Source organism: Myotis daubentonii, chromosome 3, assembly GCF_963259705.1.
Source record: "Myotis daubentonii chromosome 3, mMyoDau2.1, whole genome shotgun sequence".
Taxonomy (NCBI): Eukaryota; Metazoa; Chordata; class Mammalia; order Chiroptera; family Vespertilionidae; genus Myotis; species Myotis daubentonii.
Window position 1 is genome coordinate 66,857,398 of NC_081842.1, and position 16,135 is coordinate 66,873,532.

The 16,135-nt window shown below is 43.1% G+C and overlaps 1 protein-coding gene across 2 annotated transcripts in view; it reads right to left on the reverse strand.

Moving 5' to 3' along the window:
- Positions 1-16,135, reverse strand: part of GRAMD1C (GRAM domain containing 1C) — a 91,165-nt gene that overhangs the window by 64,379 nt on the left and 10,651 nt on the right. For both annotated transcript variants that reach the window (XM_059687807.1, XM_059687808.1), the window contains exon 3: positions 7,598-7,682. In XM_059687807.1, coding sequence (XP_059543790.1) covers positions 7,598-7,682 — 85 coding nt within the window. The remainder of the gene's footprint in view (positions 1-7,597; positions 7,683-16,135) is intronic.

Below are 16,135 nucleotides of genomic sequence, written 5' to 3' on the forward strand. Positions count from 1 at the left end.
CTAAAAATCAATGGAAAAAATATCCTCAGGTGAGGATTAACAAAAATAAAAAATCATTTTATGGGTTTTTATTACTTTACTAGAGGCCCGGCGCACAAAAATTTGTGCACTCAGGAGGAAGGAGGGGTCCCTCAGCTCGACCTGTGCCCTCTCACAGTCTGGGACCCCTCGGGAGATAACGACCTGCTGGCTTAGGCCTGCTCCCGGGTGGCAGAGGGCAGGCCCAATCCCTAGGTGCAGCCTCTGGTCGGGCTCAGAGCAGGGCCGATTGGGGAATTGGGGCACCGCCCCCTGTCATGCACAGAGCAGGGTGGATTGGGAAGTTGCGATGCCACCCTCAGTCACGCTCAGGGTAGGGCTGATTGGGGGGTTGGGGCACCGCCCCCTGTCACACTCAAGGCAGGGTCGATGCGGAGGTTGCAGCGCCACCCCTGTCATGCACAGAGCAGGGCCAATCAGGGGGTTGGGGCGCTGCCCCCTGTCACTCACAGAGCAGGGCCCATCAGGGGGGTTGGGACTCCGTACCCTGTCATGCACAGAGCAGGGCGGATCAGGGGGTTGGGGAGCTCCCCCCTGTCACTCACAGAGTAGGGTTGATAGGGGAGTTGGGGCACCGCCCCCTGTCACACACAGAGCAGGGCGGATCAGGGGGTTGGGGCCCCACACCCTGTCACACTAAGGGCAGGGCCGATGGGGAGGTTATGGCTCTACCCGTCACACACAGAGCAGGGCCCGTGGGGGGCGGTTGGGGCGTCGCCCTCTATCACCCACAGAGCAGGGCCGATCAGGGGGTTGGGGCGCTGCCACGGTCACACTCAGGGCAGGGCCGATGGGGAGGTTATGGCTCTACACCGTCACACACTGAGGAGGGCCCATGGGGTGTGGGGGGTTGGGGCGCCGCACCCTGTCACACACAGAGATGGAGGGCGATCAGGGGGTTGGGGAGCTCCCCCCATCAGGCACAGAGCAGGGCTGATCAGGGGGTTGGGGCGCCTTCCCCTGTCTCGAGCAGAGCAAGGCCGATAGGGAGGTTGTGGCCCCGCGCCCTGTCACACACAGAGCAGCAGGGTGATCAGGGGGTTTGGGCGCTGCCCCCTGTCACACTGATCCCGGTGCTGGGAGGCATATTACCCTTTTACTATATAGGATAGAAGCCTGGTGCACAGGTGGGGGCCGGCTGGTTTGCCCTGAAGGGTGTTCTGGATCAGGGTGGGGGTCCCCACTGGGGTGCCTGGCCAGCCTGGATGAGGGGATGATGGCTGTTTGCAGCTGGTCACACACCCTTCAGGGTGGGGGTCCCCACTGGGGTGCCTGGCCAGTCTGGGTGAGGGGCTGAGGGCTGTTTTCAGGCTGGCGGGTGACTGAAGCTCCCAACCACTCCTTTTTTTCTTTTTCTTTTTTATTCTGGGCCAGCTTTAGCTCTGAGGCTCCAGCTCTTTGGCTTCCGCTGCTGAAAGCAGGTTTCTGGCCTTTGTTTACCTTCTGTATTTGAAACAATGTTGCGATCCTGCTTGCTGAAGCCCGACGACTAAAGCAGGTTTCTGGGGTTTTGTTTAGTGCCAGGGTCCAACCCCAGCAGGTCCAGGGGTTCCCAAAGGCGTAGACGGAGTCGGCGAAGAAGGAATGACATGGAGACAGCGTTCAGTTGATCAGCAGCCTAGCCAGGATCTCCAGCCAAGTTCTGGTCTCGATCTCCAGAGAGGTTCTGCTTAGGATCTCTAGCCAGGTTCAGTCACCAGGTTCTAGTCAGGTTCTCTTGCCAATTTCTGTAGTCAGGTTCAGTCCAGGATCTTTTGCCATGTTCTCTCCAGCAAAGTTCTTCTGTCTCTAGAGAACGTTCTGTGTAGGTTCTGTGTTCTGAATTCTGTCTCTCACTGTCTTGTTGCATCTGTATTTATACCAGTTGATTCAATCCTATCAATCTCTATTACAAAGGCTAGGGCGTTTCTTATTTCCATTCCAGGGATTAAAGATTATGTAGCTTAAGCATGATTGTTCATAGTTAAAGTGATTATTTACCCACCTGGCACTTAGTTGAGGGGTTTTGTTCCCTCCCTAACTTCAGGGGAAAATCCCTACCTGGGGAAACAACCTTTCTCAGAGAGGAGACCTTGGTTAAAACACATAGTGCCAAGAAGGTGAGCAAACATTTTAAGAACAGTATGCCATATATGCCAGGTCCTTTGAAACAGCAAGGATGGACCGGCTCCCGGCAGTTTAGCTTCTATATTCGTAACATAGTTGCTTAGAGTTGCAGCTCAGAGGCCTGCAGCAGCAGGCAGGGAACGTTGGAGTCCTCTGTCACTGAAGCAAGCAAGCCTCATGTTAGTTTCAAGCTGCCTAGCTGCCGGCTGCCATCTTGGCTGGCAGTTTATTTGCATATTGCCCTGATTAGCCAATGGGAAGGGGAGTGGTCATATGCTAATTACCATGTTTCTCTTTTATTAGATAGGATAATTGATTACTAGAAAGTTAGAATAAAATTAAGTAAATTCAATAAGCAACATAAGTCATTTTGATATGTGGTACATCAACTTACTATTATATGATCAATTTTGGCAAAATTGAATGATTCCAATTCAAAGGTTATTTTAATAACTATAATGAAATAATGTATATAGTGGAAATATGCACAGTTTTATGGGAATACAGATGGAGTGAACCATATATTTCTAGACTAAGCTTGCATTATAAGTAGTATGCACATATTTAAATAAACAATATGTACTATTTAGTTTTACCAAAGAATTTAGGCATATCTACACTAATAAAAGAGAAACATGTAAATGGGTGTCACTCCGCTATGCTCACCAGCCAATCAGATTAGTATGCAAATTAACCCAACAAAGATGGCAGTTAATTTGCATACATAGGTGCCCAGCAGCCTGGGTCCCGGGAACATCATCAGCACCCAGGTCACTCCAACGTAGGCCCTGTGTGGGCCCTGAGCAGCGTAGGAAGGGCCTGAGCCAGGGGGCTCCTGGGCAGGGGCAGAGCTGGCCATCGGAGCTGCGGGGGAACCCTGCCCAAGCCTAAGGCCTCGGCCAGAGGCGTCAGGCCTGGGCGGGGGCAGAGCCGGCAATCGGAGGGTGATGGGGGTCGATGCCTCTGGCCGAGGCGTCGGGCCTGGGCAGGGGCCGAGCCGGCGATCGGTGTGAACTACAGAGGAAACACCTTTTCTGACCGCTCACTGGCTAAGCTCCCTGTATGCCACTGGTAATATTCTTAGTAACCTGGGTAATAAGAATCCAAAAAGGTGATCTAGGGTTTTTCACCACACTCCTGGAGAAAAAAATGAAGGTCCACTGCTGGAGGGCTAAGAAATGTCATATCCTGCCCTAGCCGGTTTGGCTCAGTGGATAATGCCTCAGTCTGCCGATGGCAGGGTCTGTGTTCAATTTTGACCAAGGGCATGTACCTAAGTTGCAGGCTCCTCCCTGGCTGGGGCCCAGGTCAGGGCTCATGCAGGAGGCAACCAATCAAAGTGTTCTTCTCACTTCGATGTTTCTCTCTCTCTTTCCCTTTCTCTTCCCCATTCTCTAAAAATCAATGGAAATATATCCTCAGGTGAGGATAAAAAAATAATAATAAATAAATGTCATATCCTATGAAAGACACATCTTGAAAATGCCTAAAGAAAGTTGTCATTTTTTCATGGTGAAAGGACTGGAGTCTGTGTTGATGAAAACACGTTGGTGGCTGTGGTGACTGGCAGTGGCTGCAGCAGCGGGGTGATGGGGCTGGTGCCTTCCCCTGATCAGCCCAGTCACCTCCCACAAAGGGAGGCCAGACTATGGGATAGGCCCGCTCCCCAAGGGGAGCAGGGAGCGGGCCTAAGCCTTCAGTAGGACATCCCCTGAGGGCTCGCAGTATGTGAGAGGGTGCAGGCTGGGCTGAGGAACCCTCCCCGCCACCCCAGTGCACGAATTTCATGCACCGGGCCCCTAGTCTATCCCTAAGAAAGATGACAGTGAATTAAAAGACTGTGGTTAGCGCAATGAACTTCTAATTCAAAGGTTCCAGGTTTGAGTCCTGGCAGAGTCACTGTCTTTGAATTGTGCACCTGAAACCTGTATAATTTTGTTAACCATTGTCACCCCAATTTAAAAAAGGAAAAAAAAATGTGTTTTTTTAAATAACCATTCAGGAAATACATATGCAATAGTATTCTTTTCTAGCAGCAGTCATTTTTGGGAGCCCAATAATATGAACATTGCTTTAAAAAGACCTTAGAACAACATTTTTAGGATTGTTTTCAGATTTCGTATTTAAATTACAAAAGATAACCATTGTCATGTTTCACACTTTACATTTTTCATGTTATTTTTTTTAACCTGAGACAAATACAAATTGGGGGGAAAAAGTGATTTTCTCCAGTGCAAAAAGGGAAAAGACCCCCATTCCCTTTTCTCAGAGCATTCTCTTTAGAAAACTTGTAAATATTTTCTCAGCTCCTTTGAGATGTGTGTGAATCTTTTTTGTTGTTGTTGTTAATTCTCACCCGAGGATGTTTTTTCCATTGATTTTTTAGAGAAAGTGGAAGGAAGAAAGGAAAATGGAAAGAGAAACATCGATTGGTTGCCTCCTACCCACACCTCAACTGGAGCCTGGGATTGAACCTAAATCCTGTGTGCATGCCCTTGACAGGGAATCAAAGCTGAAACCCTTTGGTGGGAGGGCCAATGCTCTAACCATTGAGCACACCAGCCAGGACTGGATGTGTACGAATCTTTTTAAAAGCAAAATAATCATCTTGCGTCATTTGTTGAAAAGACTAACTTATCTCCATTGAATATACACCTTTCTCAAAAATCAGTTCACAATATTTGCATGAATTTTTATGTGGGCTTTTCTTTCTGTTCCACTAATCTAAGTATCTATTATTTGACAAATCTCATGCTGTCTTCATTACACTACCTTCATAATGTCTTGAAATCAAGTAGTGTGTAACCTCCAGCTTTGTTCCTTCTTTGTCAGAATTATTTTGGCTATTCTATTTTTTTTTTTTTTGGATATTCCATATAAATTTTAGAATCAACTGGTTAATATCTATAAAAAAGCTCGCTGGGATTTTCATTTGAGGGAACTGAGATCTTAACAATATTGAGTCTTCTGATCCATAAACATTTATTGGATCTTCTTTTATTAATGTTTTCCAGTTATCAGCATAGAAAGCCTGCACGTTTGTTAAATTTATACATAAGTACCTCATTATTGGGAGGCTCTGATATAAATGGTATTTGTAAAATTCAAATTCAAATTGTTTATTGTAAGTATATATTAATATGATTCTTTCTTTTACCTTCAATTAACTTTCAATCTGTGACCTTACTAAACTCGCCCATCAAATCGAGATTATCTGATATTTAATGAGATTATCTGAGATTTTCTACAGGAAAAGCAAATATACACACTGAAAAAATATCTAGAAAACTGTGCCCATAAAATATTAACCAAAATTATTTATAGGTAGTAGGATCCCCAATGATTTAATATTTTTTTGGTAAAGCTTTAATGTTTTATACAACACTGTGTCATCAAATTAATTTATTTCAATAAAGCAATAATGAGTATGATACTCATACTAGTATACAGGTTTCCATGAAAAGTATCTGACTTCAAGTTGACAAACTGGCAAGAAACATTTGCAACACACATGGAAAAAATCTAATTTTTTAAACATCTAATAAGCTACTTCAAATTAAGAAAAAAGACAAATAACCACTAGAAAAATAAGCAAAGTTTATGAAGAGAAAGCTTCACAGAAAAAGATATATAAATAGATCCTCAACCTCCTTCTTATTTAAAGAAATGCATATTTAAACAATGACTATGCACCATTTCTATCTACTAAATCCTGCTAAAGCAAAGTTCCTGAGGTATGGCAAAACAGGTACTTAGAAACACTGCTGATGAGAATAAACACTGGTACAACCCTTTTGGAGGATAACTCGGCAACAGTAAACTTTTTAAATGTTCATTACCCTTTTGCCACAATTCCACGTCATGGAATTTATCCTACAATGTGTGCACATGTGTGATAAAACAAATGTAAAAGAAGATTCAAGGTAACATTAGTGGTAATAGTAAAAGACAGGAGCCAATAAAAATTCCATCATTAGAGGATTTGTTAAATAAATTATGGTACAAAATTCATATTGAATATTAAGCAACCATTACAAGAATAAAATAGAAAGAGCTCTAAACAAGATTCAAAGAGTAAGCAAGCACAGTGTGCTCGCATTTGAGTTCTCTTAGGAATATATGTATATTCCCCTGGGAACATAAGCAGAAAGTTTCTGGAAATATAAATAAGAAATTACTAAAGGTAATTATCCCCCCGTAAGAAGGTTGGAGTGATCTTCATTGGAAGGGCCACTCGCCTTCACTATATGCCCTCTTGTGGAATTCGAACATTTTATTATGAGAATGTGATACTTTTAAATGTTCTTCTTAAAAGTTGCTTTAATTTACTGTTATGATTTTTTAAATACTGGGCTTTAAAGTACTCTAGCTATCTAGAAATTCAGTTATGTTGTATTAAGTACAGCAAAGGAGTATCAGAAATCTGAGAAAGTTCAGTGGATAAATGGTTAAATAAAATACATACTAAAACAAAAACATAGTTCTATATTTTTATTGTAAAATATCTATATTAAGTTTATATTAAAAATAACCGTTCTTTCTCTCCTTGTGCACACATGCACAGAGGAAAAGCTAAGTCAGGACACAGTGAGTAGGCGGCCACATGCAAGTCAGGAAGAGAGCTCTCACCAGAAAGTGACCTTGATAGCACCTTAGTCTTAGACTTCTAGCTTTCAGAACCAGGTCTTCACCATCCTCTGACAGAGCATTCAGCCTCCAATCTCTTCAACCTTTATTCTGTCTTCTACACTCCTACCAGAATGATCTTGAAAGCTAGCAAAATTTGCCCAGCCAGCGTGGCTCAGTGGTTGAGCATTAACCTATGAACCAGAAGGTCACGGTTTGATACCGGGTCAGAGCACATGCCCAGGTTACCCGCTGGATCCAAAGTGTGGGGCGTGCATGCAGGAGGCAGCCGATCAATGATTCTCTCTCATCACTGATGTTTCTATCTCTTCCTCTCCCTTCCTCTCTGAAATTTAAAAAAAAAAAATGCACTTTTGTAAGAAAAATGACTAAAATCTGCTCCTAAAACATCTATCTGAAAGATTACACAAATAATGATATAGCCCTGGAAAATTTTATAAAATTGCTCTACAACCTGTTAAGGAGTATCTTTTATTTGGGGAAAGATAATATATATTGAACATCAAATTTAAATTTTTCTTACAAAACCATTTGAAAGAAGCACCAGTAGAAATTGTGACAAATCATTTCCCTTTAGCTCTATTTTCTTAGCCATTATTTAATATTTTTCTAAGTCAGACATCACCCCTCCTCAAATTACAACTTAGTTTTTACATTGTGTAATTATGAATAACATGCTGCTTATATTGAAAAGCATTTTCTGTCTAGCACAAAAGCTGTAATTTTCTAGAGTACTGTCACTCATCAGTTCTATTTTGATAATGAGGTAGTAAAGTGGTTTTCTGCAACTTTCTGTCTTTCTTACCTGCTATCAGCTTCTCTGTATCAGGTAGTTGTGTGAACTGTCTTCTGTATTCCTCATTCCTGTCTTTATAGGTGGAACTTGAAATCTGTAACAATGAAAAGATTAAATTTTTGATTAATTATTCTCATTAAAGGAACTGAAATGTAGCATCTTAAAAATATATTTTAAATGAACTTTAAAATAATATGCTTTTGATGCAACATTTTGTATGTCTTTGTATGAAAAACCACATAAATAAACATTTCAAAAAACACCAAAAGGAAGTAAAGGAAGTTACCAGCATGATGGAGTGAAGAGTTTGGCAAATCCTCTCTGCAAAAGCAAATTTATAGCTGGGGAAAAAACTGTCAAAAAACAATCACCTCAGTCCTGGCCAGTGTGACTCAGTTGGAGCGTCATCCCGTGCACCAAAGGGTTGAGGGTTCAGTTCCCTGGACACATATGGTAACCAGGTTGTGTGTTCGATCCCCGATCTGTCATGCAGGAGGCAACCAATTGTGCTATTTCTTTTACATTGATGATTCATTCTCTCTCTCTCTCTCTCTCTCTCTCTCTCTCTCTCTCTCTCTCTCTCAAAATCAATGGAAACATACCCCCCACCGTGATGATTAAGAAAAAAAAATCACCTCAAATTATTGGAAACTGGCCAAATGCATACAATAAACTGAAAAATAATTGTTCATGAAAATCTACTGAACTTGGAAATACTAGTAGTAGAGGTCATTAGCCAGCTCCCACTCCTCCTCCTACCCTAACAGTTAAGTCAGTGTGGTAGTTCTCTGAGGGTAGAACAGGTCATGAAAACTAGCAGCTTTGCTGAGAGAGTGGACTGAGTTCATTCTGAGTGAAAAGCAGAAAACCTAGGCCCAAAAGTGCAAAGGAAAACTCTGAAGCTATCAAAGTGAATGTACATTGTAGAGCCAATGGGGGCAAGAAACAAGCAGACTGGCAGATTAGCAGGGGACTTAACAAAGAGATCTTGGGGGAGAGGCAGCCATAAGTAGGCTTGATAAACATTCAATGTATTTCTGGCTTAGCAGGGGCTGCATGGTATGCAGCAGAGATTAGATAGATCCCAACTATCCACACATTCCTGGTTAGACTCATAATAAGCCTCAGGGGAACATAAAAACTGAGGCACACTTGAAAATGGTCTGAACTTTAAATGCTTTCCCCAATTTACACACAAATCTGTCAGCAGAAGAAAAAAAAAAACGCCTATTACTGGCTCTATGTATTTGAGCACAGTTTTGACCAATCATTGACTGGCATAAAGGATGACTCCTGGGAAGGCATCTTTAAATAAAAACAATAATAAACAGGGCAGAGACATTTGTTGCCACATGCCACAGGACAAACTGATTTCACACATTTATTATAGGTAAGTTATTAAACAAAAATCAGCAATGACAAGCTTTAGGGGCAGAGAGGATGCAATCAGAATCCAGAGTTGCTACAATATATTATCTAAATTGTACAATTATAAAAAAAAAAGTATAAAACATACAAAAGAAAACAGAAAAATGTGGTTCATAATAAGGAAAGAAAAAATAAAGCAATTGGCTCTTTCAGGGTCCCCAGATACTAGATTTAGCAGACAAAGACATCAAAGCAGTTATTATAAACTAGAGGCCTGGTGCACAAAATTCATGCACGGGAGGGGGGTGTCCCTCAGTACGGCCTGCACCCTCTCCAATCCGGGACCCTGCCGGTTTAGGCCCGATCCCTGCAGGATCGGGCCTAAACCAGCAGTTGGACATCCCTCTCGCAATCCGGGACTGCTGGCTCCTAATCGCTCACCTGCCTGATCACCCCTAACCAGCTCTGCCTGCCTGCCTGCCTGATCGCCCCTAACCAGCTCTGCCTGCCTGCCTGCCTGCTTGATCCCCTTAACTGCACTCCCCTGCCGGCCTGATCCCCCTAACTGCTCTCCCCTGCCAGTCTGATCCCCCTAACTTCTCTCCTGCAGGCCTGATACCCCTAACTGCTCTCACTTGCTGGCCTGATCACCCCTAACTGCCTCTGCCTCAGCCCCATCAACGTGACTTTGTCCAGAAGGACATCCGGAAGGTCTCCCGGAAGATGTCTGGTCTATTAGCATATTACTTTTTTATTAGTATAGATATATTCAAAGAACTAAAGAGAACCATGCTTAAAGAATTAAAGGAAAGTATGGCAACAATGACTCAACAAGTAGATAATTTCTACAAATAAATGTTTTACATATATTTTTATTGATTTGAGAGAGAAAGGGAGAGGAGAGAGAGATAGCAACATCAATGATGAGAGAGAATCATTGATCGGCTGCATCCTGCATGGCCCCTACTGGGAATCAAGCCCAGAACCCAGGCATGTGCCCCGACCAGGAATTGAACTGTGACCTCCTGGTTCATAGGTTAACACTCAGCCTCTGAGCCACACTGGCCAGGCAATAAAAAAAAATTTTTTAATTTTTTTAGTAATATGTTTTTATTGATTGCAGAGAGGAAGGGTGAGGGAGAAAGAGATACAACAATTTTAAATGTATATATAACAAACAGCAAAGCCCCAAAAATTAGGAAGCAAAAACTGACAACACAATTGGAAAAAAGACCATTCAACATAAGTTAGATATACTATTAAGCCATTCTCAATAACTGATAGAATGACTGGACAGAAGAGATAGACATAGAAATAGCAATGTGAGAGACACACATCAATTGGTTGCCTCCCAACCAGAGCCAGGGATCAAACCTGCAACCCAGGTATAAGCCTTTGACCAGGAATCAAACCCTCAACCCTTCAGTGCATGGGCCATCACTCCAACCACTTAGCAACACCAGCCTGGGCTATATTTTTAATCAAAATGAATTAAAATGGTATCCTAACTTATGTTGTACACCTGAAACTAATATAAAATAATATTGAATGCACACTGTAATTGAAATTTAAAAAAAAAATTTAAATGGTATCCTAAAAAATATTTGGCACATAAAGAGAGAATTAAAAGGGGAAAAGAAGACAAAAAAGATACGAAACATTGAGAAAACAAATAGCAAAATGGCTACTCACGAATACAACCATATTATAACTACATTAAATATAAATGGACTAAACACAGAGACTGACAAACTGGATAAAAATAAACCCAACTATATGCTGTCTACAAAAGACACACCCTAAATCCAAAAGGAGTGGAGGGGCAGGGATGGGCTGCAGGGGGCCAATGGGGGGGAAATGGGGATATATATAATACTTTCAACAACAAATAATTATTTTTAAAAATCACAAGCTCTAGCTGGCATGGCTCAGTGGATAGGGCGTTGACCTGTGGACTGAAGGATCACAGGTTCGATTCCAGTCAAGGGCATATGCCTGGGTTTCAGGCTCAATCCCCAGTGGGGGGCATGCAGGAGGCAGCCAATCAATGATTGTTTCTCATCATTGATGTTTCTATCTCTCTCTCTCTCCCTCTCCCTTCCTCTCTGAAATCAATAAAAATATATTTTAAACACACACACAAAAGTGAAAGAATGGAAAAAGATATACCATACAAACAATAACCCTAAGAGAATATGAGTGACTATATTACTATACGCTGAAATAGACTTTAAGACAAAAAAATTAATAGACACTAAGATATTTTTAATAATTAAAAGATCAATATATGAGAAAGATACAACAATTTTAAATGTATATATAACAAACAGCAAAGCCCCAAAAATTAGGAAGCAAAAACTGACAACACAATTGGAAAAAAGACCATTCAACATAAGTTAGATATACTATTAAGCCATTCTCAATAACTGATAGAATGACTGGACAGAAAGCCAGCAAGGATATAGAAGACTTTAACAACAGTATCTAGCCATTTACAACAGCTATGTAGAAGGCATTATACTAAGTGAAATAAGCCACACAAAGAAAGACAAACACTAGGTAGTATTACTTTACTATGGAACCTAAATAAAAAGAGAAACCCATAGAAACAGAGTAGAAAGTGGTCGCCAGGGGCTTGGGAGTAAAAATAATGAGAAATTGGTAAAGGGCACAAAAGTTCATCTATAACATGAATAAGTTCTGAGGAACTAATGTAGGATATGATGACTATAGTTGATAACACTGTACTGTGTAACTGAACTTGACATTTGCTAAGAAAGAACTTAATATTGTCCCAAATAGAATTAATATGTAAAGCGATGGGTGTATTAATTAACTAAGTGGAAAGTATTCTTTCACAATGTGTGTGCATATCAAACCCTCAGAACATACACTTTAAATAGTTCACAAATTTATTTGTCAATTATATTATCTATATATATAAAAGGCTAATATGCAAAGTGTCCCCTCGGGAGTTCAACCGTGAGACCAGGAGTTTGATCACTTGCTGTGATGTGCACTGACCACCAGGGGGCAACGCAGAACATGGCGGGCAACCATCAGCGATGGTGGTGGGGCTCTGAGGGAGCAAAGGAAGGAGGAGGTGGGGAGGTGGGGAGGCAGGGAGGCGAGGAACCTGATCAGCCCTGATCACCGGCCAGGCCTAGGGACCCTACCCTTGCATGAATTTCATGCACTGGGCCTCCAGTATGTCAATAAAACTGAGAGGAGGGGAAGAAACATTATCCACCAACTATATTTGCCACTTATAAAACACTTCATTCAACCAGTGTGGAATCTGTACTTTTTTTCAAGTACAGAACATTCTCCAAAATATATAATATGCTAGGTCACAAAACAAGTTTCAATTAATTTAAAAGGATTGAAACCATACAAAGTATGTTGTCTGTCAAAATAGCCTGGTACTATCACAAGAACAGGCATAGAGAACAATGGAACAAAACAGAGACCCCAGAAATCGACTCACACCATTATGGTCTATTAATATTTGACAAAGGAGGCAAGAACATACAATAAAGATAGTCTCTTCGACAATAGGAGAACCAAGATGGCGGCATAGGTTAACGCCGGAGTTTGCTGCTTTGAACAACTACTTCAAAAGTGAAACCAAAAAACGGAAGGGACATCACCCAGAGCCACAGGAACGCTGGCTGAGTGGAAGTCCTACAACTAGGAGGAAAGAGAAACGCATACGGACACTCAGAGGAGGCGCAGTGCTGAAGTCAAATTCTGAGGTGCGGAGTGCGTGCGCGGAGCGGGCTGGCGGCAGAGGGCGCGGTTGTTGTTTTCAATCGGGAGGGAGTCGCAGACTCTGAGCACCAGATCCGGGCGAGTCTCTAGGGACCCAGACTCGGGCGGGAGAAGCGGGACTGTCTGGCTTCGGTCAGAGCGAGTGCAGCTTTCTCTCCGAGCTTTGCAGCGGGTGCTGGGACTCAGAGAGGCAGAGCCCCTTGGGACAGGACTGAGAGCCGCCATAACTGCTCTCTCCGGCCCACCCTGTTGATCCTGTGAGACCCGCCCCGCCCAAGCCCTGCACAGAGGCCTTTGCCGGATAGCCTCAGGCAAAGGCTAGATTAGCACCACCCTAGAGGACAGAAGTTCTCTCACAGCTGACACAGCTGATTCTCATAGCCACTTGGCCTGGAGGTCAAACCCTCCCTGGAATTAGCTACAACAATCAAGATTTATCTATAAGACTGCGAACAAAGACCACTAGGGGGTGCACCAAGGAAGCATAACAAAATGCGGAGACAAAGAAACAGGACAAAATTGTCAATGGAAGAAATAGAGTTCAGAACCACACTTTTAAGGTCTCTCAAGAACTGTTTAGAAGCTGCCGATAAACTTAATGAGATCTACACGAAAACTAATAAGACCCTCGATCTTATATTGGGGAACCAACTAGAAATTAAGCACACACAGACTGAAATAACGAATATTATACAGACGCCCGACAGCAGACCAGAGGAGCGCAAGAATCAAGTCAATGATTTGAAATGCGAGGAAGCAAAAAACATCCAACCGGAAAAGCAAAATGAAAAAAGAATCCAAAAATGCGAGGATAGTGTAAGGAGCCTCTGGGACAGCTTCAAGCGTACCAACATCAGAATTATAGGGGTGCCAGAAGATGAGAGAGAGCAAGATATTGAAAACCTATTTGAAGAAATAATGACAGAAAACTTCCCCCACCTGGTGAAAGAAATGGACTTACAGGTCCAAGAAGCGCGGAGAACCCCAAACAAAAGGAATCCAAAGAGGACCACACCAAGACACATCATAATTAAAATGCCAAGAGCAAAAGATAAAGAGAGAATCTTAAAAACAGCAAGAGAAAGTAACTCAGTTACCTACAAGGGAATACCCATACGACTGTCAGCTGATTTCTCAACAGAAACTTTGCAGGCCAGAAGGGAGTGGCAAGAAATATTCAAAGTGATGAATACCAAGAACCTACAACCAAGATTACTTTATCCAGCAAAGCTATCATTCAGAATTGAAGGTCAGATAAAGAGCTTCACAGATAAGGAAAAGCTAAAGGAGTTCATCACCACCAAACCAGGATTATATGAAATGCTGAAAGGTATCCTTTAAGAAGAGGAAGAGGAAGAAAAAGGTAAAGATACAAATTATGAACAACAAATATGCATCTATCAACAAGTGAATCTAAGAATCAAGTGAATAAATAATCTGATGAACAGAATGGACTGTTGATTATAATAGAATCAGGGACATAGAAAGGGAATGGACTGATTATTCTTGGGGGGGAAAGGGGTGTGGGAGATGTGGGAAGAGACTGGACAAAAATCGTGCACCTATGGATGAGGACAGTGGGTGGGGAGTGAGGGCAGAGGGTGGGGCGGGAACTGGGAGGAGGGGAATTATGGGGGGGGAAAAAAAGGAACAAATGTAATAATCTGAACAATAAAGATTTAATTAAAAAAAAAAAGAAAAAGAAAAAAAAAAAAAAAAAGATAGTCTCTTCGAGAAACTAAGATGGCGGCATAGATAAACACCGGGAAATTGCCGCCTCCCACAACAATTGAAAAATACCGCAAAGGACAGAGCGGACATCATCCAGAACAACAGGAAGGCTGGCTGAGTGTAAATTCTACAACTAGAAGGAAAGAAAAGCACACTGAGAGCCAGAGGAGCTGCGGAGGTGAAGTGCAGAGGTACGGCGGCTCGCGCGCGCGCGCGGAAAGGGGGTGGCACCTGAGGATGCGGCTGTCTTTTTGAATCACAAGCTCCCGACTGCTCTGAACTCCGGTTCCGGGAAGTCTCTGGGGACCCAGGACTCATACGGGAAACTGGACTGTCGGGCAGCGGGCGAACTTGAGGGCGGCTTTCCCTCAGAGGTGCTTGCAGCAATTATCGGGTCACTGAGACCCGCGACTCATTAGGGCTGGGCAGAGAATCAGCCATAGCTGCTTGCTCCGCCCTTTGATTCCCTGAGACCCCGCCCCACCCAGGCTGCGGCAGAGGCTTTTGCATGTGAATGTACCTAACTGCAGCCAAGCCAGGCAGACCCGGAACTTCCAAGAGAAGGCCCAAGGCCCCGCAGCGGCTTGCATTGCTTCACAGCTGAGCCTCTTCGTGGCTCCTGCTGTGTGGCCTCAGGCAGAGGCTGAATTAGCACCTCCTTAGATCCAGGAGCCACTGTACCCAGTGGTCAGAGGGGGACCATCCAGATTGCAACTCCTCAGATCCATAAGGGATACACTCAGGGAGCAGACTCAGTGAGCACCAAAGCCCCACTGAAGCAAGTCTTGCCCCAGAAGGGTGTCTTCAGCACAGAAGTTCTCCCACTTCAGACACAGCTGATTCTCACAGCCAATTGGCCTGGAGGTCAATTCCTCCCAGTGCTCCTACAACAACCAAGGCACCAAGAGTGCACCAAGAGTGTCCACCTCAGGTAACTGGGGAGGCTGAGCCACTGGGCCCTACAGGACACCTGGCGTGCAGGGCCACTCTATCAACACAGGGAAGCAGCCAAAATGCGGAGACAAAGAAAAAGGTCACAAATGGCTGAAATGGAGGAAAGCAAACGACTGGATATAGAGTTCAAGGCCACGTTTATAAGGTTTTTCAAGAATTTTATGGAAACCGCCGATAAATTTAATGAATCCCTCAATAAGTATAGTGAGACCATGGAGGACATGAAAAAGGACCAACTAGAAATTAAGCATACACTGACTGAAATAAAGAATAATTTACAGAGATCCAACAGCAGACAAGAGGATCCCAAGAATCAAGTCAAAGATTTGAAATACAAAGAAACAAAAAATACCCAACCGAAAAAGAAAAAAGAAAAGAGATTCCAAAAATATGAAGATAGTGTAAGGAACCTCTGGGACAACTTCAAGCGTACCAACATCAGAATTATAGGGGTATCAGAAGGAGAGAGAGGGCAAGATATTGAAAACCTTTTTGAAGAAATAATGACAGAAAACTTCCCCTACCTGGTGAAAGAAATGGACTTACAAGTCCAGGAAGCGCAGAGAACCCCAAACAAAAGGAATCCAAAGAGGACCACACCAAGACACATCATAATTAAAATGCCAAGAGCAAAAGATAAAGAGAGAATCTTAAAAGCAGCAAGAGAAAGACAGTCAATTACCTACAAGGGAGTACCCATACGACTGTCAGCTGATTTCTCAA